Source organism: Oncorhynchus tshawytscha, linkage group LG25, assembly GCF_018296145.1.
Source record: "Oncorhynchus tshawytscha isolate Ot180627B linkage group LG25, Otsh_v2.0, whole genome shotgun sequence".
Classification (NCBI taxonomy): Eukaryota; Metazoa; Chordata; class Actinopteri; order Salmoniformes; family Salmonidae; genus Oncorhynchus; species Oncorhynchus tshawytscha.
Window position 1 is genome coordinate 27,297,275 of NC_056453.1, and position 26,476 is coordinate 27,323,750.

A 26,476-nucleotide genomic window follows, 5' to 3' on the forward strand; every position below is an offset into this window, starting at 1 on the left:
ACCTTTGACGTGGTTGCCTTGGAGCCATTTTGGGGCATCCCCAGCTGTTCTATCCCATCACTGTTTCACTGCGGCCCTCCTTTCTCCTCCTGTTGATTTACACCTGCTCCCCGTGAGAGCCAGGCTTTTGTAATGGCCCTGAGGCTCCCACTTCACATACATTCTCAGAACTAGAACAATGGGAATATCTGATTTACTTTTCACTGGTAGTAATTAAAGGCAGAGGAATTGTCTCCTCTTACTGGGAACTAGTCTAGGGGCCTCTTCCTGATGCACAGTCTGCCCATGCCATTTAGAGGAACGAGCAGGTAGTGATTACTTAAAATGTAAAATGAAAGCAAACAGACATCCGGCGTTTCTTCCTTATTTAGTAGTAGTACCTTTGTGAGGTAGCATTTCAATAAAAGCATTTGAGGTCTTTCCTGTTAAGATCTGGTCCACTATTCATTCAATACTATTTGTTTGGCTTTGCTGAAATACCTACTTCCCTTCCTCTATGGTAGAATTTCATTGACATGAAAATGTCCTTCAGACATCCCTGCAAGCATAACAATTTGTTTGCTCTTTCAATTCTGTATTTAATATAATAGTAATTACAATAATCAATTTAATTTGCTTATATTAGATATAAATAGTATACAGTGCATTCAGAAACTATTCAGACCCCTTCAATTTTCTCCACATTTTGTTACGGTACAGCCTTTTTCTGAAATGGATTCAATTATTTTCTCCCCTCATCAATCTACACACAATACCCTATAATGATTGTGTTGAGGCACAGATCTGGGGAAGGGTACAAAAAAAATTGTCTGTAGCATTGAAGATCCCCAAGAACACAATGGCCTCCATCATTCTTAAATGGAAGAAGTTTGGAACCACCAAAGACTCCTAGAGCTGGCCGCCTGGCCAAACTGAGTAACTGGGGAAGAAGGGCCTTGGTCAGGGAGGTGACCAAGAACCCGATGGTCACTGACAGAGCTTCAGAGTTCCTCTGTGGAGATAAGAGAACCTTCCAGAAGGACAACCATCTCTGAAGCACTCCCCCAATCAGGCCTTTATGGTAGAGTGGCCAGACAGAAGCTTCTCCTCAGTAAAAGGCACATGACAGCCCGCTTGGAGTTTGCCAAAAGGCACCTAAAGTAATATCAGACCATGAGAAACAAGACTCTCTGCTCTGATGAAACCCAGATTGAACTCTTTGGCCTGAATGCCAAGCATCACGTCTGGAGGAAACCTGGCACCATCCCTACGGTGAAGCATGGTGGTGGCAGCATCATACTGTGGGGATGTTTTTCAGCGGCAGAGACTGGGAAACTAGTCAGGATCAAAGGGAAGATGAACGGAGCAAAGTACAGGGAGATCCTTGAGGAAAACCTGCTCCAGAGCACTCAGGACCTTACTGGGGAGAAGGTTCACCTTCCAACAGGATAACGACCATAAGCACAGTCAACACAGGAATGGATTAGGGACAAGTCTTTGAATGCCAGAGCCCAAACTTGAACCCCATCGAACATCACCATTGAGACCTGAAAATAGCAGCAGCGACGCTCCCCATCCAACCTGACAGAGCTTGGGAGGATCTACAAAGAAGAAAGGGAGAAACTCCCCAAATACAGGTGTTCCAAGCTTGTAGCGTCATACCCAAGAAGACTCGAGGCTGTAATCGCTGCCAAAGGTGCTTCAACAAAGTACTGAGTACTTATGCAAATGTGTTACTTCATTATTTTATTTTGAATAAAATTGCAAAAATGTCTAAAACTTGTTTTTCCTTGGTCATTATGGGGTATTGTGTGTAGATTGATGAGGGGGGGAACTATTTAATCAATTTTAGAGTAAGGCTGTAACGTAACAAAATGTGAGGGGAAAAAATCAAGTGGTCTGAATACTTTCCGAATGCACTGTATATTTATTGTTAACTCAGCAAAAAAATAAACATCCTCTCACTGTCAACTGCGTTTATTTTCAGCAAATATGCGTAACTATTTGTATGAACATAACAAGAGTCAACAACTGAGACATAAACTGAACAAGTTCCACAGACATGTGACTAACAGATATGGAATAATGTGTCCCTGAACAAAGGTCAAAGGGGGGGGGGGTCAAAATCAAAAGTAACAGTATCTGGGGTGGCCACCAGCTGCATTAAGTACTGCAGTGCATCTCCTCCTCATGGAATACACCAGATTTGCCAGTTCCAGCTATGAGACGTTACCCCACTCTTCCACCAAGGCACCTGGACATTTCTGGGGTGGAATGGTCCTAGCCCTCACCCTCCGATCCAACAGGTCCCAGACCTGAGATCCAGGCTCTTCGCTGGCCATGGCAGAACACTGACATTCCTGTCTTGCGGGAAATCACACATCGAACGAGCAGTATGGCTGGTGGTATTGTCATGGTGGAGGGTCATGTCAGGATGAGCCTGCAGGAAGGGAACCGCATTAGGGAGGAAGATGTCTTCCCGGTAATGCACAGCGTTGAGATTGCCTGCAATGACAACAAGCACAGTCCGATGATGCTGTGACACACCGCCCCAGACCATGACGGACCCTCGACCTCCAAATCGATCCCGCTCCAGAGTACAGGCCTCGGTGTAACGCTCATTCCTTCAATGATAAATGCGAAACCGACCATCACCCCTGGTGAGACATAACCGCGGCTCGTCAGTGAAGAGCACTTTTTGCCAGTCCTGTCTGGTCCAGCGACAGTAGGTTTGTGCCCATTGGCGACGTTGTTGCCGGTGATGTCTGGCGAGTACCTGCCTTACAACAAGCCCTCAGTCCAGCCTCACTCAGCCTATTGCAGACAGTCTGAGCACTGATGGAAGGATTGTGCGTTCCTGGTGTAACTCGGGCAGTTGTTGTTGCAATCCTGTACCTGTCCCGCAGGTATGATGTTCATATGTACCGATCCTGTGCAGGTGTTACACGCGGTCTGCCACTGCGAGGACGATCAGCTGTCCATCCCGTCCCCCTGTAGCGCAGTCTTAGGCGTGTCACAGTACGAACTAGGAGGTCGACCGATAATGATTTTTCAACGCCGATACCGATTATTGGAGGACCAAAAAAAGCCGATACAGATTAAATCAGACGATTATTTTTTACATGTATTTATTTGTAATAATGACAATTACAACAATACTGAATGAACACTTATTTTAACTTAATACATCAATAAAATCAATTTAGCCTCAAATAATTAATGAAACCTGTTCAATTTGGTTGAAATAAGGCAAAAACAAAGTGTTGGAGAAGAAAGTAAAAGTGCAATATGTGCCATGTAAAAAAGCTTACTTTTAAGTTCCTTGCTCAGAACATGAGAACATATGAAAGCTGGTGGTTCCTTTTAACATGAAACTTCAATATTCCCAGGTAAGAAGTTTTAGGTTGTAGTTATTATTGGACTATTTCTCTCTATACCATTTGTATTTCATATGCCTTTGACTATTGGATGTTCTTATAGGCACTATAGTATTGCCATTGTAACAGTATAGCTTCCGTCCCTCTCCTCGCCCCTACCTGGGCTCGAACCAGGTACACGTCGACAACACCCACCCTCGAAGCATCGTTACCTATTGCTCCACAAAAGCCGTGGGCCTTGCAGAGCAAGGGGAACAACTACTTCAAGGTCTCAGAGTGAGTGACGTCACCGATTGAAACGCTATTAGTGCGCACCACGCTAACTAGCTAGCCATTTGACATCGGTTACACCAGCCTGATCGCGGGACTTGATAGGCTTGAAGTCATAAACAGCTCAATGCTTGAAGCACAGTGAAGAGCTGCTGGCAAATGCACGAAAGTGATGTTTGAATGAATGCTTACGAGCATGCTGCTGCCTACCACCGCTCAGTCAGACTGCTCTATCAAATCATAGACTTAATTATAACATAACACAGAAATAAGAGCCTTAGGTCATTAATATGGTTAAATCCGGAAACTATCATTTCAAAAACAAAAAGTGTATTATTTCAGTGAAATACAGAACCGCTCCGTATTTTATCTAACGTTTGGCATCCCTAAGTCTAAATATTGCTGTTACATTGCACAACCTTCAATGTTATGTCATAATTATGTACAATTCTGGCAAATTAATTACGGCCTTTTTTTAAAAGAAATTGTCTTCACACAGTTCGCAACGAGCCAGGCGGCCCAAACTGCTGCATATACCCCGACTGCTTGCACAGAACGCAAGAGAAGTGACACAATTTCCCTCGTTAAAATAAATTAATGTTAGCAGGCAATATTAAGTAAATATGCAGGTTTCAAAATATATACTTGTGTATCGATTTTACAGAAAGGCATTGATGTTTATGGTTAGGTACACATTAGTGCAATGATAGTGCTTTTTTCGTGAATGCGCTTGTTAAATCATCAGCCGTTTGGCGAAGCAGGCTGTGATCTGATGATAAATTAACAGGCACCCCATCGATTATATGCAACGCAGGACAAGCTAGATAAACTAGTAATATCATCAACCATGTGTAGTTAACTAGTGATTACGTTAAGATTGATTGTTTTTTATAAGATAAGTTTAATGCTAGCTAGCAACTTACCTTGGCTTCTTGCTGCACTCGCGTAACAGGTAGTGAGCCTGCCATGCAGTCTCCTCGTTGGGTGCAATGTAATCGGCCACAATCAGTGTCCAAAAATGACGTTTACCGATTGTTATGAGAACTTGAAATCGGCCCTAATTAAAATCAGCCATTCCGATTAAAATCGGTCGACCTCTAGTACAGACATTGCAATTTACTGCCCTGCCCACATCTGCAGTTCTCATGCCTCCTTGCAGCATGCCTATGGCACGTTCACGCAAATGAGCATGGACCCTGGGCATCTTTCTTTTGTTGTTTTTCAGAGTCAGTAGAAAGGCCACTTTAGTAACCTAAGTTTTCATAACTGTGACCTTAATTGCCTACAGTCTGTAAGTTGTTAGTGTCTTAACGACCGTTCCACAGGTGCATGTTCATTAATTGTTTATGGTTCATTGAACAAGCATGGGAAACGGTGTTTAAACCCTCTACAATGAAGATCTGTGAAGTTTTTGGGATTTTGACAAAATATCTTTGAAAGACAGGGTCCTGAAAAAGGGACGTTTCTTTTTTTGCCGAGTTTATTTATTGTATATTGGGAAATGATAGGGGAAAATAATATTTAAAAAACAGCCTTATTATTTATTTAAAAAAAGATAATTGCAGCTATATCAAAAATACAATATACAGATGTACACAATAAAAACCAAAATGATTAGGTATGAGGTAACCTAAAGACCGCAGATGGCGATATTGAGTTAATCTTACCGTCCAAATGCAGCTGGCAATATACTTGTATCCCCTGTGGACAGGTTCGTACCTAAAACGTTCTCCATTCAGGCTGCAAAGGCTTCGATTTCCTCCTTAATTTATTGGCGAAAAGGCGGATAAAAACAGGAAAACTATGCATGTTTTCCTCATGAAACAATTTTCCACCACCATGATAGTGGCTAAATGTTAGTCCCGGATGTTGCGTTTCACGTTCAGCCACTCAGGTTGCAGCAGTCTGTTGTTCACCCTAGGCTGAACGCGGGGTGCAACATCAGGAAGTAGCATTCCTAGGCATTTGCCACTCGATCATGGAGGTGGAAAATGGTGTTTCATGAAGAAAGTATGCATATTGTCCACGTTTTCTTCAGCTTTCTCGTCGTTAAATGGGCTACAACTGTAGAGGGAAGGGAGGGGGGGATACCTAGTCAATAGTACAACTGAATGCATTCATCTGAAATGTGTCTGAAGCATTTAACCCAAACACTCTGAATCAGGGAGGTGCAGAGGACTGCCATAATCGACATCCATGTCTTCGGCACCCGGGGAAAGGTGGGTTAACTGCCTTACTCAGGGGCAGAACGACAGATTTTTCTTCTTGTCAGCTCGGATATTCGATCCAGTAACCTTTCGATTACCAGCCCAACGCTCTAACCATGGCTGCATACAATGCATTTGGATAGTAAGATGAATTCAATATCGTAATCTAAGCAAGGCATCAGAAATTACAGCAACAGAAATCATCACCACCATAGCAATCCCCTTGCATTGGTATAACGTGTTCATCGGAATATAATAGGACATGTTCCGAATAATATTTTTGAACATTGTACATGCATGAGAGTCATGTAAAAGTGCAAATATACACAGCACAAGACAAAAACATTAATGGCACAGTAAAATAATATCTGGATAAAAGGAACTTGCTTTTTTTGTACAAAGATGCTATAGGAACTGTCTTAAATTTGGCCTAATGAAATTCAACATGACAATAGGGCATGCAGGTCAGGAATGAGGACATTTAAAAAAAACTTGTTCTGAACATGCAATACCACTATGTACCACTTGGGTTTCACATTGTCTATCAATGGTTCCCCTGATTAGGCAACAGTCCCAAGTGATGAATTGGAAAAACCATAATGAAGGCCATCCCTTTGATTACCCTCTTTATCTCCACCATAGACTACCTAAATAGTGAGAGGAACAGGGAAATGATTGGTAGCTGAGCATGTGCAAAGACAAATGTGTTTGTTTTTCATGATTGTGTTTTGTATGTTACTGCCCTTGTAAAATGGCACAATGGTCTCAAATGGGATTTCCCTGTTTAAATACATTTATAAAATATTATCATCCTTTTTCTTGAGAAACTCAGATTTTGTATCCTGTAACAGTGTCCCCAGGACTCATCTCCTCTATCACAGGAATAATCACAGGTCTATGGGGGACGTCATAGCCTGACCCCTCGTTAGGCAACATGACCTCCCCACCGCTCCACTCCTGGTCTTTCAGTCCAATGGGGAGGCGGAGGACCTCTTCCTGGGGGGTACTGAAGACTGTGAGGGTCTCATCTGGCAAAGATTCCGTGGGGGTCTGCAGCAGGGGGGAGCCACCTGTTTGTACCTCACTCAGGATGGCTCTCTCAGGGAGCATAAGTGACCTAACTGAACCCATATGTGACAGTATGGAAGCCTACCAGAGGAGAATAGACATTAATCAGTCAAACATTCTGTGGGTGAAATATGTTTTTCATGTGCTATTGTTGAGACAGTGTTTGCAGGAAGTAGCATATCAATAGTTTGATAACTCCAACAGGAACATGACACACAGTTTCAGGAGAGCACATGTTGGTACCTTGTAGAAATTCTCTGTATTACTATAATCTAGTCTACAGTCATGGCCAAAAGTTTTGAGAATTGACACAAATATTAATACATTTTCACAGTCTGCTGCCAAAGTTTGTATGATGGCGATTTGCATATACTACAGAATGTTATGAAGAGTGATCAGATGAAATGCAATTAATTGCAAAGTCCCTCTTTGCCATGCAAATGAACTGAATCCACAACTTTTCAACTGCATTTCAGCCCTGCCACAAAAGGACCAGCTGACATCATGTCAGTGATTCTCTCGTTAACACAGGTGTGAGTGTTGACGAGGACAAGGCTGGGCATCACTCTGTCATGCTGATTGAGTTCGAATAACAGACTGGAAGCTTCAAAAGGAGGGTGGTGCTCAGAATCATTGTTCATCCTCTGTCAAACATGGTTACCTGCAAGGAAACAAGTGCCATCATCATTGCTTTGCACAAAAAGGGCTTCACAGGCAAGGATATTGCTGCCAGTAAGATTGCACCTAAATCAACCATTTATCTGATCATGAAGAACTTCAAGGAAAGTGGTTCAATTGTTGTGAAGAAGGCTTCAGGGCGCCCAAGAAAGTCTAGCAAGCGCCAGGACCGTCTTCTCCTAAATTTGATTCAGCTGCGGGATCGGGGCACCACCAGTACAGAGCTTTATCAGGAATGGCAGCAGGCAGGTGTGAGTGCATCTGTACGCACAGTGAGGCAAAGACTTGAGGATGGTCTGGTGTCAAGAAGGGCAGCAAAGAAGCCATTTCTCTCCAGGAAAAACATCAAGGACAGACTGATATTCTGCAAAGGTACAGGGATTGGACTGCTGAGGACTGGGGTAAAGTCATTTTCTCTGATGAATCCCCTTTCCAATTGTTTGGGGCATCTGGAAAAAAGCTTGTCCGGAGAAGACAAGGTGAGCGCTACCATCAGTCCTGTGTCATGCCAACAGTAGAGCATCCCGAGACCATCCTGTGTGGGGTTGCTTCTCAACCAAGGGAGTGGGCTCACTCACGGGGAACAAAACATCGATATTTTGGGTTCATGGACAGGAAACTCCCCAGACCTTAATCCCATTGAGAACTTGTGGTCAATCCTCAAGAGGCGGTGGACAAACAAAAACCCACAAATTCTGAAACTCCAAGCATTGATTATGCAAGAATGGGCTGCCATCAGTCAGGATGTGGCCCAGAAGTTAATTGACAGCATACCAGGGCAGATTGCAGAGGTTTTGAAAAAGAAGGGTCAACACTGCAACTATTGACTCTTTGCATCAACTTCATGTAATTGTCAATAAAAGCCTTTGACACTTATGAAATGCTTGTAATTATACTTCAGTATTCCATAGTGACATCAGACAAAAATATCTACAGACACTGAAGCAGCAAACTTTGGAAATTAATATTTGTGTCATTCTCAAAACATTTGGCCAGGACTGTATATGTAGTAGCTTTATGACTAAATCCACTGCAGTGCAGGCCAAACAGTTGAAAGGCTGAACACACCAAAATCTTTGGTTGAGGGAATGAGCCGCTTGTCAGTTTACTGTATATCAGCCACACGATGAACGCAATCACCACTATGGCAACGATAGGGATCACAATGTAGAGGGCAGTGTAGCTAGGACCTACAGGGAACAAGTCCAGCAGTTAGACTGACAGTCAAACTGATTTCACATTCAAAACTGTACAGTGTTCTAATTGAGCATTTGCTGATAAAATCAGCCATAATATGACAATACAGACAAATACAACTTTCAAAGGACGTAACAGATATTAGCAGATGTGGTTTAGAGCTAATATGACTTTGACGTATCCATCATGTGAGAAGTTAAGAGTCTTACCGGAATCCCCATGCTTCCCCTCAATGCATATGTTCTGGTGAGCTGAGACATGAACATTGTTCATTTTTCCTTTCATCTTGACGCAGTGCCTATCCATCTTTTCATCGACTGGTATTTCAGCCTCACACACATGGTGTTGCTTGTAAGAGCAGGCAAAGCTGTGTTGTTTCTGGGAAAAAGGGAAAAAAGGAATATATTTAGGCTATACTATAACAATGTTAATAAAAATAAATATGCAAACGTTTATATTTGAAGGATATAAATGTGTTTCCTTTTGAAAAATAAGGCTGCTTTGCTTGCAAGTGAAAACAATTCACAGCAGGTAGATACAGTTGAAGTTTATGTCATGATGTTGGCCTGGGGCTAGGTTTATGACAGTCATAAATACCTCTTCCCCCCTTTTTCCTCTCTCTACCCTACTGATGTTACATTTGCAAAACCCTTGGTTAACATAGAGATTCTGGGAACATCAGAAGGTGGGGGGAAATTAACTATATTCTGGTAATCCGAACAATTGAACATATGCGGTGGTACTTAATGAATATGATGTCAGTTCGGTTGTCATCTGAGACGTTCTCATCAAAGATAAGATGAGACTTTCCACTGTAGAGTTTATCAGATTCACATGGAATTGTTCAATTTAAATGTTTGAAAATGAAATTATTCGTGATGGGATGAAATGTGATTTTAGCTTCTAAAATGTGAGATTTGGGTTTTCATAAGATAGGGCTCTGCTCAATCAGAGGCCCGCCCCTGTGAAAGGACATGGGCTATAAAACCTTTCAAACACGCCCTCCTCTCCCTTCCTATATAAGCCCTTGACGACAATATAACCTCCTGTTCCGAGGACGACGGTCTGATGTCAGAATGGTTCAGATAACTACAGAACGAAGCCAACATCAGCGTGAGCTTTGGTTGCGAATGGTATGAACTTTGAACTCTTATTCACCACAGAAGTGATACCTCCTAGCCGTTGAGTTAGCAACAGCCGCTGCAAACGAGGGTTAGGAAGGAACAGACAGAGTACCCTGTCTATCACACAATGACATTACTACAACGTATTCAATTTACCAGCAGAGACATTCTTCAAAGGACTCGGTTGGGCAACACGGCCTTCCATCTACCACCAACCTACCGAAGCGCAGCTCAGAGTAAATATTTATTGCATTTTCCAAATGGGCGGTAATTTAGAATGCATAAGATACTGATTTACGATAGCACAGCTCCGCCCTTTGTTCCTCAGTCTTCCCGCTCTTTCACTCAAACCCAGCCCCTTTTCTTTTGTGTAACAAGCTGTCATATCTGTTCCGCCAGCTAGGGACGTTTTCCTTTATGACGTAATTTGTAATCAAGTTATGATTTAATTATGTGTAATTCTGTGTGATTAGTTAGGTATTTAGTAAATAAATAATTAAACCCAATTTTGTATTGCTGGTTCAACTTGTTAGCCAGGGTTCATACAGATAACTAAGAATTTACAACTTTCAGATGAGACTGAATTAAGATGACGATTAATATTGACTGCTATTGATGTAAAATATTACTAGGTCTTTAAGAGTTTATTCAGGAGATAACAGCTCTATAAATATTATTTTGTGGTGCTCGACTCTAGTTAATTATATTTACATGATTAGCTCAATCAGGTAATATTAATTATGGAGAAATTATTTTATAGAATAGCATGTCATATCACTTAATCCGGCATAGCCAAAGACACAACGTTTACAGTGCCTTGCGAAAGTATTCGGCCCCCTTGAACTTTGCGACCTTTTGCCACATTTCAGGCTTCAAACATAAAGATATAAAACTATTTTTTTGTGAAGAACAAGTGGGACACAATCATGAAGTGGAACGACATTTATTGGATATTTCAAACTTTTTTAACAAATCAAAAACTGAAAAATTGGGCGTGCAAAATTATTCAGCCCCCTTAAGTTAATACTTTGTAGCGCCACCTTTTGCTGCGATTACAGCTGTAAGTCGCTTGGGGTATGTCTCTATCAGTTTTGCACATCGAGAGACTGACATTTTTTCCCATTCCTCCTTGCAAAACAGCTCGAGCTCAGTGAGGTTGGATGGAGAGCATTTGTGAACAGCAGTTTTCAGTTCTTTCCACAGATTCTCGATTGGATTCAGGTCTGGACTTTGACTTGGCCATTCTAACACCTGGATATGTTTATTTTTGAACCATTCCATTGTAGATTTTGCTTTATGTTTTGGATCATTGTCTTGTTGGAAGACAAATCTCCGTCCCAGTCTCAGGTCTTTTGCAGACTCCATCAGGTTTTCTTCCAGAATGGTCCTGTATTTGGCTCCATCCATCTTCCCATCAATTTTAACCATCTTCCCTGTCCCTGATGAAGAAAAGCAGGCCCAAACCATGATGCTGCCACCACCATGTTTGACAGTGGGGACGATGTGTTCAGGGTGATGAGCTCAGGGTGATGAGCTGTGTTGCTTTTACGCCAAACATAACGTTTTGCATTGTTGCCAAAAAGTTCAATTTTGGTTTCATCTGACCAGAGCACCTTCTTCCACATGTTTGGTGTGTCTCCCAGGTGGCTTGTGGCAAACTTTAAACAACACTTTTTATGGATAACTTTAAGAAATGGCTTTCTTCTTGCCACTCTTCCATAAAGGCCAGATGTGTGCAATATACGACTGATTGTTGTCCTATGGACAGAGTCTCCCACCTCAGCTGTAGATCTCTGCAGTTCATCCAGAGTGATCATGGGCCTCTTGGCTGCATCTCTGATCAGTCTTCTCCTTGTATGAGCTGAAAGTTTAGAGGGACGGCCAGGTCTTGGTAGATTTGCAGTGGTCTGATACTCCTTCCATTTCAATATTATCGCTTAAACAGTGCTCCTTGGGATGTTTAAACCTTGGGAAATCTTTTTGTATCCAAATTCGGCTTTAAACTTCTTCACAACAGTATCTCGGACCTGCCTGGTGTGTTCCTTGTTCTTCATGATGCTCTCTGCGCTTTTAACGGACCTCTGAGACTATCACAGTGCAGGTGCATTTATACGGAGACTTGATTACACACAGGTGGATTGTATTTATCATCATTAGTCATTTAGGTCAACATTGGATCATTCAGACATCCTCACTGAACTTCTGGAGAGAGTTTGCTGCACTGAAAGTAAAGGGGCTGAATAATTTTGCACGCCCAATTTTTCAGTTTTTGATTTGTTAAAAAAGTTTGAAATATCCAATAAATGTCGTTCCACTTCATGATTGTGTCCCAGTTGTTGTTGATTCTTCACAAAAAAATACAGTTTTATATCTTTATGTTTGAAGCCTGAAATGTGGCAAAAGGTCGCAAAGTTCAAGGGGGCCGAATACTTTCGCAAGGCACTGTACATACACCTTAACCAAATACATTTAAACTCAGTTTCACCATTCCTGACATTTAATCCTAGTAAAAATTCCCTGTCTTAGGTGGTGATCCTACCTGACCTATTTTAAGAATGTGAAATGCCAGAATTATAGAGAATTATTTATTTCAGCTTTCATTTCTTTCATCACATTCCTAGTGGGTCAGAAGTTTATATACACTCAATTAGTATTTGGTAGCACTGCCTTTAAATAGTTTAACTTGGGTCAAAAGTTTTGGGTAGCCTTCCACAAGCTTCCCACAATAAGTTGGGTGAATTTTGGCCCATTCCTACCGACAGAGCTGGTGTAACCGAGTCAGGTTTGTAGGCCTCCTTGCTCGCACACGCTTTTTCAGTTCTGCCCACACATTTTCTATAGGATTGAGGTCAGGGCGTTGTGATGGCCACTCCAATACCTTGACTTTGTTGTCCTTCAGCCATTTTTTCCACAACTTTGGAAGTATGCTTGGGATCATTGTCCATTTGGAAGACCCATTTGCGACCAAGCTTTAACTTCCTGACTGATGTCTTGAGCTGTTGCTTCAATATATCCACAGAATTTTCCACCCTCATGAAGCCATCTATTTTGTGAAGTGCACCAGCCCCTCCTGCAGCAAAGCACCCCCACAACACTATGCTGCCACCCCCCATGCTTCACGGTTGGGATGGTGTTCTTCGGCTTGCAAGACTCCCCCTTTTTCCTCCAAACATAACGATGGTCATTATGGCCAAACAGTTCCATTTTTGTTTCATCAGACCGGAGGACATTTCTCCAAAAAGTACAATCTTTGTCCCCATGTGCAGTTGCAAACCGTAGTCTGGCTTTTGTATGTCAGTTTTGGAGCATTGGATTCTTCCTTGCTGAGCGGCCTCTCAGGTTATGTAGATATAGGACTCGTTTTACTGTGGATATCGATATTTGTGTTTCCTCCTGCATCTTCACAAGGTCCATTACTGTTATTCTGGGATTGACTTGCACTTTTCGCACCAAAGTACGTTAATCTCTAGGAGACAGAACGTGTCTCCTTCCTGAGCGGTCTGACGGCTGCGTGGTCTCATGGTGTTGCCAAAACTATAGTTTGTTAACAAGAAATTTGTGGAGTGGTTGAAAAACAAATTTTAATGAATCCAACCTAAATTTAAGTAAACTTCTGACTTCAACTGTTACATGTGAAAAATCTCAGCTTCTACAAGTGCTCCCCAGTCATTTCTAAGTCATAATTTTCCAGCAGTTCTCACCAAGTGATCTTCTGCGACAACCATGTAATCAAATTCCTTATGATCTGGTCTTTCATTTTTGATGATGGCATATTTGTAGATGTGAAATGGGTGAATGAATTGAACTTTGATCATTTGATCAGATACAGCAGAGATGTTGACAGGTGGGAAATCCAATGAGCCTAAAAAAACACAAAAGACCATTACTTTTTGAAAAAATCTGAGGTCAGAAAATATGTTCAAAATCTCCCGGCTCGGAGCATTGTGTGGTCAGATCAACAAAGAAATGCTACATGTGCTGCAGTGCATACAGTGTACTTACAAACCCTTTCAAGATACTACCCCAATTCAATCACTACATACTGTATAACATTGTTCCCATAATTCACCTTTTGGTTAGCTCAGTGTGAGAACTTACACTGTACATCCACCAGGTCTGGATACATTGTATCATCGTAGGTGAATGAAATTTCAGAGTAATTGGTATTCTGTCCAACAGCAGTCAATATGAAACGGTAGCCCTCTTCTATTACTTTGGTAAATGAGGAGACATCGCAGTGGTAGAGGGAAGTGTTTGAACAAACCAAGGCAGCACTGAAAGAAAGAGGAAAACAATTGTTGTGGGTTAGTGGCAACCTCTGATTTGGACTAAAATGTTAGTTCACAATTACAATGGAGAAGCTGACAAAGAACTGTTGACAGGACTTTACATTTGTATGGGTCTGACAGTGCATGTCAATTTTCCAATTTCTACTTGAAATTGTGGCAAGAAAGACTTAAATATTATTCACTGGCTATTTAACCTACATTGGATAACATAGGCCCTATTTGGTGAGAGATTAAGAAACCTCTTAGGTGCTGCAGCACCTACCCAGAATATTTTCTTGTCATTTCCACATTGAACTGTGGCTGCAGAGATGGTTCACTGTAGTTCCAATAGATCACATTGTGAAAATTGTGGCAGATGAGGCTCATGTTGACAGGAGGAGGAACTGTAGGATAAAATAGTAGAAAGTCAGTCCGAATCAACAAGCTCAGTCCAGACAGAGTTGTATAATTACCATATAATGACTGCGTTTCTAAAGAAAAACCTGTGCTATATCTATAAACAGCATAACATACTAGCAATTAAATCTATCCAAGTGATGTTGCAACAATAACCTGTATACCAGGGGTCCCCAATTACAGTCAGTTGTGGGCCAATGTTTTCTTGAGCGAATATTAAGGGGACCAAAACAGTTATAAATCATTTGTGCACTTCAAAATGACCGCAAGAATCCGAAAAACAGATCTAGTACTTGACAAAAACAGAACCATGATTTAAACCTTGACTACATATGCCTCTCTATTTATGTGTGGGAATACCTGGGAACAGATTTTCTAAATTGGAAATTTTACAGTCTTGTCCAACAACAAAACATTTATTTATTCTTTATTTATTTTAGCTCAGAAAACTTGGGGTGCGGGGCAAATAAAAACATTTAGTTCAAATTATATTTCATCTCAGAAATTAAGCTTATTGATTGCACCCAAATGGGCCATTTTAATTTATAGGATTCATATAAAATCTTCAATAAATGTAGTACCTAACATCCTATTTGGACCATACGTTATACCAACAATGAGTAAGACATGAATAATCCAATAAACTGATCAAAAGCCACCCACGTACCCTCCACACCCCACCCAAACAGCCAGTATCGGTTTTCTGTTTGACAAGTAGTATGGAGCTGCTGCTTAGAGTATTGCTTCTTCATTCAGTGATGTTTTTTCCCAGTTCAGAGAAATTACCCATTGAAGTTGCTTACATTGTTTACTATAAATTAGTGAGGAAGTACCAAGTTTTGCCCACTAGATGCTGCAGTTCTTGCTACTACCACCACACATTTTTTAATGTGGCTGGTCTCTTGTGTTTATTAAATCACAACCTTTTCTTTGCAAATTTGGGTAGAAAACCAATAGTTTTTGCTCATGATGGAAATAGATTGTATGGTCATCCTCACAATTGAAGCCAGTCCTCCATGAAAGCAATTTAGTTTGTCATGTTGTTAGGCTTTTTTGTGTGTCCAGGAAACAGCCTTGTGTGTGCTTTAATCTCTCCGAAAAGGTATGGATTAGTTAGACCATTTCTGGTGAACAAGCAAACCATTTGGCTACAGCAGATCCAAATGGTTCAATGTTATGGTCACTAATGTTCTTCTATGGTAAAAGTCCCAAACACACACTGTATAGTGTTTTGCAATGGTAATAATGGTATTGGGTTGGGTTTTATGGTAAATGTCACTAATCACAGAAATACATTTTCTAATATCTGGATTAAAAAACACATGACTGCCATGCAGTGGTTTACAATTGTATTATTTTATTAGGGTTTTCACAACATTTTAGGCACTTGTCCATTTCTCCATCCTAGTTTTGGGCAAAATCTTCATATGAGAATTGCACCATACAGCCCTCAGAGAGCTGCCATTTGTTGGGCTATTCAAAGTCAGTTGGGTTGAAGCATTAGGTCGCAAAGAGAAGGACAAACTGAATTCCTTTCATGGAGGACTGGCTTGAACACACAATTCACTTTCATCATGAGCAAAAGCTACTGGTTTTCTACCCAAAATTGCAAAGAAAATGTTGTGATTAATTGAATAAACCAGCTAAATGGATAAAAGCATGTGGTGGCAGAACCAGGAACATCTAGTAGGCAAAACCTGGTACTTTCACACTCATTTATTTCCAAAGTACTTAGATGACTAATTTCTCTAAAACGGGGGGGACATCAACAGATTCACAGGGAATACATTGCAAATGGTGAAGAAGCAATACTCCAAGCTGCAGCTCCATACTACTTGTCAAACAGAGAACTGATACTGTATACTGGTTGTTGGGTTGGGATTGGAGTGAGGTGTGGAGGGTCCGTGAATGGGTTTTGACCATTTTGTTTGATTCCTTATGTCTTAGTCAATTGCAAGAATAAGTTTGGTCCAAATCGGATGTTGGGTACTATAAGCTGTTCAATATGTGAATCCTATCATTTAAAGTTGACAATTTGCTAGTTGACTAGTTGGCTGTACCTGCACCAAAACGGCAGTATTTTCCCATTAAAGGTTGTTCTCCATCTTTTTAAAAATGGGGAGCCAATTTGTTTTCAGAACTTTCATTTCCATGACTAATAAAAACTTGTTTTCAAATGGCTCTCTTGTTCCTCTGCAGCAGACATTGTGTTGCACCCCGCCTTTTGTCTTCAGAACAGCCTTATTTCATCAGGGCATGGACTCTACGAGGTTCCTCAGGGATGCTAGCCCATGTTGACTCCAATGCTTCTCACAGTTGAGATAAGTTGGCTGGATGTCCTTTGGGTGGTGGACCATACTTGATACACACAGGAAACTTGAGAGTAAATAAACTCAGCAGCAGTGCAGCTGGTTTGTGTCAATACACCATTCAAAGGCACTTAAATATTTTGTCTTGCCCATTCACCCTCTGAATGGCACAATTGTTTCAAGGCTTAAAAATCCTTCTTTAACCTGTCTCCTACCCTTCATCTACATTGATTGAAGTGGATTTAACAAGTGACATCAATAAGGGATCATAGATTTCATCTGGATTCACCTGGTCATTCTGTCTGTTTTGTATATTTAGTTTATACCTCCACAGTTTACTGGGCCTGTATATTGTATGTAAGCCTATAATCATGGTTATTCCTTTCTATTATTTTCAATTTAACCACTTATACACACTCACTTTTACTGTGAGCCATCAATACAGAGGAGCGTGGTGTAGCGAACCATTATCTGAATAAACCTCATCTGAAGATATCTTGGACTTCTTGCCGGACAGACCTGTGGTGGCTGAACGCTATCCATTGGCACCTAATATAACTGTAATAGTGCCCATTCTACATTGTCCTCTCAGTTCAGCCTTTACTATTTTTCAGACACAACTGCAGATACAGATTGATGATCGATCGACCGACCTAGCTCCTTATTTATTTGTAAAGGATTTTTTGCTAAACTCAATCCACAGGTAAAGCATACTCGTCTGTATCAATTAAAAGAAAACAAAGGATAACTGATTCAGATCAAAATTGTAACAGGGAGATCCACAAAACAATGTTTTTTATTTCCCTGAACAAATCTGGGGATCATTATGTCTGATGTTGAACACTATGTCTGAAAACTTTCAACAGAACACAGCAGTACTTCACTGTTATTTCACAAGAGCAGGTACTGTCTTTCAAGTCCCACAACTCCATTTAAAAAATGTATTAAAAAAATATACTGCATGCACAGTATGTCGCCTTTTCTATGCAGGTATAGTATAGAATTTAAAAAAAAATGTAAATCAAAAAAATTCCCATGCCAATAGATTATGGTTTATGATAGCTGGTTGCTAAAATTCTAAAAGTTTGTCTTATTTCAGTTTATGTGACAAAACAAGCAATGCATAGGGTAGAGAATCATTGCACCATCTAAACCACTGAAATATATTTTCACTAACCCAAAATATTGTATTTTCAGCTGTTTGAAGCTAGTGTACAAAACCAAAAGTAAAAGACACAAAAAGGAAACCTAAGAACTGGAAGCATAGAAATAGAGCACATAGAACAGACACCTCTTAGATATGCTTTCAATGAGAATGACCAATCTATAACTCACATTTCTATGCGAATTTGGTCAGTTCCCCAAAAAGGTACATCTTTCAGATTTAAGTTTGCTGAGAAATATTCAAGAAATGGGCTGCATTGTGTACAAGTTAAATAAACCGATAAATCTTCCAGCACAACATAAGAGGGTATTGTAAGTGATTGCAGGGAAACTAACATTTTGGTGCAGCAGGTAGCCTAGTGGTTAGAGCATTGGGCCAGTAAACGAAAGGTTGCAAGATCAAATCCATGAGCTGACAAGGTAAAAAAATCTGTCATTCTGCCCCTGAACAACGCAGTTAACCCCCTGTTCCTAGGCAATTATTGTAAATAAGTTGTTAACGGACTTGCCTAGTTAAATAAAGGTTCAATTAAATGTAAATAAAAACATCTCACTTGCAGTAGAAGCCTGGCACTAGAAGCTAAAGAAGGGGAAAATCTCAGCCTGTGAAGTCAGAAAGGAAATGACCTTAATGTCAAGGGAAATATTTGGAATTGGACATAAAGCCTGGATAAAAAATAAAAAAATATTACAGAATAATTACTCATGTTCCAGTGGGCCATTGTGTATGGTATGTAGTGGACATACAGAGGTGGTATTACAAACGATTGGACATTTCTAATGGTGGAAAAAGTACCCACTTATCTTTACTTGTACTCAAGTATGACAACTTAATAGGAAATGACTCAAGTAAAAGTCACCCAGTAAAACACTAATTCAGTAAAGTATAAACTATTTGGTTTTAAATATACTAAAGTATCAAAAGTTTTTTTAATTTACAGATAGCCAGAGGCACACTCCAACACTTAGAAACAAAGCATTTGTGTTTAGTGTGTCCGCCAGATCAGAGGCAGTAGAGATGACCAGGGATGTGCATGAATTGAACCATTTCTGTCCTGCTAAGTATTCAAAGTACTTTTGGGTGTCAGGGAAAATGTATGGCGTAAAAAGTACATCATTTTCTTTAGAAACGTAGTGAAGTAAAAGTTGTCAATAATAGAAATAGTAAAATACTTTAAAGTATTTTTACTTAAGTACTTTACACCACTAAACATTTCATCACATAGCATCTGCGCCGTTTTGGGGAAATACACTTCCGGATTTAGTTCCACAACATTAATGTTACTTTAGGGTAGGGGAAAGGCAATGTCCTCTGTTCTGTGGAGCACAAACACACTAGAATAGAGGTTGACCGATTAATTTGCATGGCCGATTAATTAGGGCCGATTTCAAGTTTTCATAATCAGTCATCTGCCTTTTTGGACGCCGATTACGTTGCAATCCACGAGGGGACTGTGTGGCAGGCTGACCACCTGTTACGTGAGTGCAGCATCAAAGGGACCTTGTGGCTGCAAGGAGCCACGGTAAATTGCTAGCTAGCATTAACTTTTTATGGCTGCAGGGGCAGTATTGAGTAGCTTGGATGAAAAGGTGCCCATTGTAAACAGCCAGCTCCTCAGTCTCAGTTGCTAATATATGCATATTATTATTAGTATTGGATAGAAAACACTAAAGTTTGCAAAACTGTCAAAATATTGTCTGTGAGTATAACAGAACTGATATTGCAGGTGAAACCCTGAGGAAAATCAAAACAGGAAGTGGCTTCTATTTTGAAAACTTCATGTTCCATAGCCTCCCTTCGCTGGATTTAAAGGGATATGAACCAGATTTTCCTATCGCTTCCTCAAGGTGTCAACAGTCTTCAGACATAGTTTCAGGCTTTTATTTTTGAAAAATGAGTAACATAAGTTTTGCTCACGCAACTAAATTTGGATAGGTATTGCTTTTCCCTCTCCTACTGTGAAAGATATTTGCGGTTGATATATTTTCAATTATATATTTTAAAAACAACCTGAGGATTGATTATAAAAACTTTGACATGTTTCTGTGGACATTATGGAAACTATTTGGAATTTTCATCTGCGTTGTCGTGACCACTCTTTCCTGGAGATTTATGAACATAACGCGACAAACAAACGTAGGTATTTTGGATATAAAATCATCTTTATGGAACAAATGGAACATTTGTTGTGTAACTGGGAGTCTCGTGAGTGAAAACATCCAAAGATCAAAGGTAAACGATTAATTTGATTGCTTTTCTGATTTTCGTGACCAAGCTTCCTGATGCTAAGTGTACTTAATGTTTTGTAGTGGGATCGATAAATTTACACAAACGCTTGGATTGCTTTCGCTGAAAAGCATAATTTCAAAATCTGACACGACAGGTGGATTAACAAAAGGCTAAGCTGTGTTTTCCTATATTGCACTTGTGATTTCATGAATATAAATATTTGTATTAATATTTATTGAATGTAGCGCTATGCTATTCAGCAGTTGTTGATGACACTTATCCCGATATATCGGGATTGCAGCCATAACAAGTTAAACGTATCTTTAAAAAAAAAAAAAAGTTTAAACCTTCCCATAATCACTAGTTAACCTCTCTAGGATAGGGGACGCTAGCATCCCACTTGGCCTAAAGCCAGGGAAAATGCAGTGCGGCAAATTCAAATAAAGTGATATAAAAATCAAACTTTCATTAAATCACACATGTAAGACACTAAATTAAAGCTACACTCGTTGTGAATACAGCCAATGTAAGATTTTAAAAAGGCTTTTCGGTGAAAGTATAAGAAGCTATTATCTGATGATAGCACAACAGTAAACAAAGAGAGTAGCATATTTCAACCCAGGCGCTACACAAAACGCAGAAATAAAATATAAATCATGCCTTACCTTTGACGAGCTTCTTTTGTTGGCACTCCAATATGTCCCATAAACATCACAATTGGTCCTTTTGTTCGATTAATTCTGTCCATATATATCCAAAATGTCAATTTATTTGGCGCGTTTGATCCAGAAAAAAAACAGCTTACAATTTGTGCAATGTCACTACAAAATATCTCAAAAGTTACCTGTAAACTTTGACAAAGCATTTCAAACTACTTTTGTAATACAACTTTAGGTATTTTTAAACGTTAATAATCGATCAAATTGAAGACAGGTCTATCTGTGTTCAATTACAGGAAGACAACAACCCAACGCTACTTTTCAAGTCTTGCGCAACTCTCAAAAGTGTTACCCAGTTCCAAGATGGCCGTACTTCTTCATTGCACAAAGGAATAACCACAACCAAATTCCAAAGACTGGTGACATCCAATGGAAGCGGTAGGAACTGCAAACAAGTGCCTAAGAAATATTGTTTCCCAATGAGAACTCACTGAACAGACAGACCTCAAAAACAAAACAAATCTGAATGGCTAGTCCTCTGGGGTTTTGCCTGCTACATATGTTCTGTTATACTCACAGACATGATTCAAACAGTTTTAGAAACTTCAGAGTGTTTTCTATCCAAATCAACTAATAATATGCATATCTTATATTCTTGGCATGAGTAGCAGGAAGTTGAAATTGGGCACGCTATTTATCCAAAAGTGAAAGTGCTGCCCCCTATACCTTAAGTTAACTACACATGGATGATGATATTACTAGGTTAACTAGCTTGTTCTGCATTGCCTGTTAATTTATCATCGAATCAGAGCCTACTTCAACTTCGCCAAATGATGATTTAACAAAAGCGCATTTGCGAAAAGCACAATCGTTGCAATAATGTACCTAACCATAAACATCAATGCCTTTCTTAAAATCAATACACAAGTATATATTTTTTAAACCTGCATATGTAGTTAAAATAAATTCATGTTAGCAGGCAATATTATCTAGGGAAATTGTGTCACTTCTCTTGTGTTCCGTGCAAGCAGTCAGTGTATATGCAACAGTTTGGGCCGCCTGGCTTGTTGCGAACTGTTGAAAGGCTATTTATTCCTAACAAAGACCGTAATTAATTTGACAGAATTAAACAATATTATGACATAATATTGATGGATGTGCAATGTAACAGTAATATTTAGACTTAGGGTTGCCACCCGTTCTATAAAATACGTAACGGTTCAGTATTTCACTGAAAGAATAAATGTTTTGTTTTCGGATTTGACCATAGGCTCGTATTTCTGTGTGTTTATTATAATTAAGTATATAGCTTGATATTTGATAGAGCAATCTGATTGAGCGGTGGTAGGCAGCAGCAGCTCTTAGCAATACTTGAAGCACAGCGCTGTTTATGACTTCAAGCCTATCAACTCCCAAGATTAGGCTGGCAATACTAAAGTGCCTATAAGAACATCCAATAGTCAAAGGTATATTCCTATAATAGCTACAACCTAAAACTTCTTAACTGGGAATATTGAAGGCTCGTGTTAAAAGGAACCACCAGCTTTCATATGCACTCAGGTTCTGAGCAAGGAACTTAAACTTGAGCTTTTTTACATGGCACTTATTGCACTTTTTCTTTCTTCTTGAACACGGTTTTTGCATTATTTAAACCAAATTGAACAGGTTTCATTAATTATTTTGAGACTAAATTGATTTTATTTATGTATGATATTAAGTTAAAATAAAAGTGTTCATTCAGTATTGTTGTAATTGTCATTTATATACAAATCTGCAGATTAATCGGTATCGGCTTTTATTGGTCCTCCAATAAATCGGTATCGGTGTTGAAAAAAAAAAAAAAAAATCACTCCATAAAAACCTACTGAGGGTACAGTAGTAACCCACACATGAAGATAGGCATGTGTCAAATCAGGGAGGTCTATTTTAACTGTGATTTTCTCTGTGGTGTAAGTGTGAAATCTACAATGAGTTTCCCCACTGACGTTGAAGGAACAAAAAACTTGACTTAGGCTACTGGCATACAAACAGAATGCCAAAACCAACTGACAATAAACAGTGCTCACCACTTATTGCGAACTAGCACCTTATTTATTGTCAACAACTGACTACTTTAAGGACAACTTTGTGTGTATCAGTCCACTGCCTGAATAAAAGAAAACGCATGGACTGACAATATTGTAGCGAAATCAGGAGTTAGTCCTGACTCAAACCCGGGTCCAGCAACTGTCAACCCAACATCTCAGCCGTTACGCCAAGAGATCCAAACCTCTTCTTGAGGTCACTAGGTGTTGGATTATGGTCGCTACACTACCCCCATACTCCGGGAGAGCATGTCCCTTCTCTACACCAAGCCACATGTACAGCCAGTGCTTAATCTGTAAATTGGGAGATGCAGAAACAAAAAGTGAGTGCAAGAGGGGGTGATAATCAAGCATTGCATGCATATCATCGCATTAGAGTGGCATAGAGCAGTAGAGTAGAGGCACATACAGAAGTTGCAAACAAGGGGAGCATTTTTAGTAGCCAAGGGCCCTGGAAAATGTTGGCTTTATATAAACGCATGTCATGCAATTCTGTCATTTTTACATGACTGCGGTACTTTCACATTGACAAACTCAGAAAGATATCAATAAAAAGGACCTTGTCTTGAATCCATCAATATCCTAGCCCTAATGCTCATTGACAGGGATGTAAACACATTTTCTATATGCACAAAAAGCTTATTTCTCTCAAATTCTGTGCACAAATTTGTTTACATCCCTGTTAATGAGCATTTCTCCTTTGCCAAGATAATCAAGCCACCTGACAGGTGTGGCATATCAAGAAGCTAATTAACAGAATAATCATCCCACGTTGTTTTAGAGAATTTGGCAGTATGTCCAACCGGCCTCACACCCGGCAACCACGCTAGCCCAGGACCCCCACATCCGGCATATTCACCTGCTGATCATCTGAGACCAGCAACCTGGACAGCTGATGAAACTGAGGAGTATTTCTGCCTGTAATAAAACCCTTTTGTGGGGAAAAACTCCTGAGTGGGTGGGCCTGGCTCACAAGTGGGTGGGCCTATGCCCTCCCAGGTTCACCCATGGCTGCACCCCTGCCCAGTCATGTGAAATCCATAGATTAGGGCCTAATTAAATTATTTCAATTGACTGATTCCTTACATGAACTGTATATCAGTAAAATTGTTGAAATTGTTGCAGTACATTTCAATTTATCAGGGGTGCTGCAGTTCATTTAGAATCCCTCACATGGCTATGATTTTATAGGAAATGAAAGTGCAACACTGGAGAGATGAGAGTTGCAGGCTCATGTCTATCAGAGCAGATGTTGGTTCTCAAACATAGTGTTGCGTAAACCATAAACCTGGGCAGGCCCAACCTAAATCAACTCTTATAATATTAGGTACAGTCTGAAAATCTACTTTTTCACATGAAGTTTTTTTTGTGGGGGCAGGAAAATTAACAGAGGCAACACGAATGAACTTTGACCGCTTTTATATTGCAAAAACTGAAGAAAAAAATGTAACGCCAGGATCTCTGAACAAATAGGTTCGGGAAAGAAAACTTTCCAAAACTGAGAGGTTTCGGTGTTGTGCACAAAAATCTCCCCCCTGCTAGAATTCTCCCCCTTCGCCTTCTTCATTGCTACGACTTGCTTGCTAGTTCAGATTTCTGCTATTCACTCCGTTGTCAGTTTAGCCTACATTTCACTGATCTTAGTAGCAGAAAGCATTTTTGTCTGCAATTTTCGGTTTGGCTATTTGTTTCAAGTGTATGTAGCGGTTCTAGTTTATATGGCGCCCTGGGCGACGCCCCTTCAGCGCCCGTACCTAAATCCCCTACTGATTTTTATTAGTCTATAAATACATCTCTTTGCCAAAATTCGTAATATCTCTCAGGTCTTACTCGACTAGTATTTTTTAGAGTGTAAGGATAATAATTCAGCCATAGTTGTTCTGAAATGTTTCTTGCTTGCCAAAATTTTACTCCCTCCTCTGTTTAATATAACACACATACATGCATTATTAATTGAAGTCTGTTCTATAGAAAGTATTTGACTCAAAATTAAGGAAATTAGAAGAGGTGGGGGGAATTTTGGCTGGGGGAAGATTTACGGCACACCTGTTTTTGTTAGGCAAGTCAGTTAAGAACAAATTCGTATTTACAATGACAGCCTACCAGAAGGCAAAATGCCTCCTGCGTGTACCGGGGCTAGGATTTAAAAAAAATACAATAAAAATATAGGACAAAACACACATCACGACAAGAGACACCACAACACTACATAAAGAGAGACCGAAGACAACAACATATGGCAGTGACACATGAAAACACAGCATGGTAGCAACACAACATGACAACAACATTATGGCAGCAGCACAACATGGTAACGTTAGCAGCACAACATGGTAACGTTAGCAGCACAACATGGTAACGTTAAACATTATTGGCCACAGACAACAGCACAAAGGGCAAGAAGGTAGAGACAACAATACATCACGCGAAGCAGCCACAACTGTGTTAGGCCAAGAAATCTACAATATATTTATATATCGAGTATACTTTTGGAATAGCTATATTATTTCCAAGAACATTAGCATATTGTACAGTGGCCTATAGCCTGCATTATGTTGTTGAAATAATTAAGCAGGAATACTGTACTAAATACTTACAGTAACATCAGCTCCAATTGATTAATCAATGCGTCATTTAAAGCAAACTATTTTAGGGCAAAAATGACTTACCGTAAGAGACGACCTGTTGGCTTAAAACCAAGATCAGGGAAATGCGGACTATCCTTACCCAGGCCATTTTCAAATGTTGTTGTGTCTACGTGAAACTATATGAAGTGTATCTGAATGTCCATATGAATAGGCTATACCTATTTGAGAGCCTTTTGTCTGTCTAACTAAAAAATACAGACAAAATGCATTTCCAACACAGCCAAACCCCAGGATATTGCTCAAAACGGCAGGCTACACAGTTAACAAATTCCAATGAACTGTTCCTGTCGCAACTACCAGAACCCGCCTACTACACATGTTTACAGGAATAGGAAAAGTCACGTGCGGCGAAATGATGCTGCAGTGCGTCGTGATTAAGTTTAAAATAGCTACGCATCGAGGATCAAAGGTGAAATGTCAATCTTTGTGTAAGTGCACATTTCGAATACAATCTTGGTACCAATAATTACTTATATTACACCAGATGTATGTCTCTGAACCGATTATTTTAAAATTGCACACAGTCAGGGATGGCCCAAGCCTTTTGGGGGCCCTAATAACATTTTAAAGCACGTTTTCTACAATTCTACACATTTTACCATGGGGAAGAAAGAACATTTTGCCATTTTACAGCACATTTTCTGCAATTCCATCCATTTTGCCATGTGGTGGAGAGAACATGTTTGCAGTTTTGAAACAAATTTCCTGCAATTGGTAGCTGACATGGCTAATTGAGTGACTATCAGTAACTGAAATAACAGGAGGAAAACTGCTTATGCACAACCAAATTTCGAAAT

At 40.0% G+C, this 26,476-nt stretch overlaps 1 protein-coding gene across 2 annotated transcripts; it reads right to left on the reverse strand.

Annotated features, from left to right (window-relative positions):
* Positions 1–5,146: 5,146 nt before the first annotated feature.
* LOC112224548 (interferon gamma receptor 1-like) lies at positions 5,147–25,999 on the reverse strand. Of its 2 annotated transcripts, XM_042306195.1 has the most exons (8): positions 25,701–25,999; positions 20,954–21,028; positions 14,452–14,572; positions 13,999–14,174; positions 13,602–13,762; positions 8,986–9,154; positions 8,648–8,769; positions 5,147–6,982 (listed from the first exon to the last, which is right to left on the reverse strand). In XM_042306195.1, exons 3-8 carry the CDS (start codon positions 14,553–14,555, stop codon positions 6,662–6,664), a joined length of 1,053 nt encoding a protein of 350 aa, XP_042162129.1. In that variant the 5' UTR covers positions 14,556–14,572; positions 20,954–21,028; positions 25,701–25,999; the 3' UTR covers positions 5,147–6,661. The 2 variants fall into 2 exon arrangements, with proteins under 2 accessions (XP_042162129.1, XP_024243931.2); XM_024388163.2 differs by lacking the exon at positions 20,954–21,028.
* Positions 26,000–26,476: the final 477 nt, after the last annotated feature.

Bases quoted from the DNA above. Each gene is read 5' to 3' on its own strand.
- LOC112224548 (XM_024388163.2), bottom strand. From the start codon at position 25,767: ATGGCCTGGGTAAGGATAGTCCGCATTTCCCTGATCTTGGTTTTAAGC. The intron at 9,155-13,601 runs GTGAGAACTGCT...CCTTTTTCCCAG, and splicing joins TTGTCGCAGAAGATCACTTG to AAACAACACAGCTTTGCCTG. The intron at 6,983-8,647 runs GTGTGTTCAGCC...CTCCTCTGGTAG, and splicing joins TCCCTCAACCAAAGATTTTG to GCTTCCATACTGTCACATAT.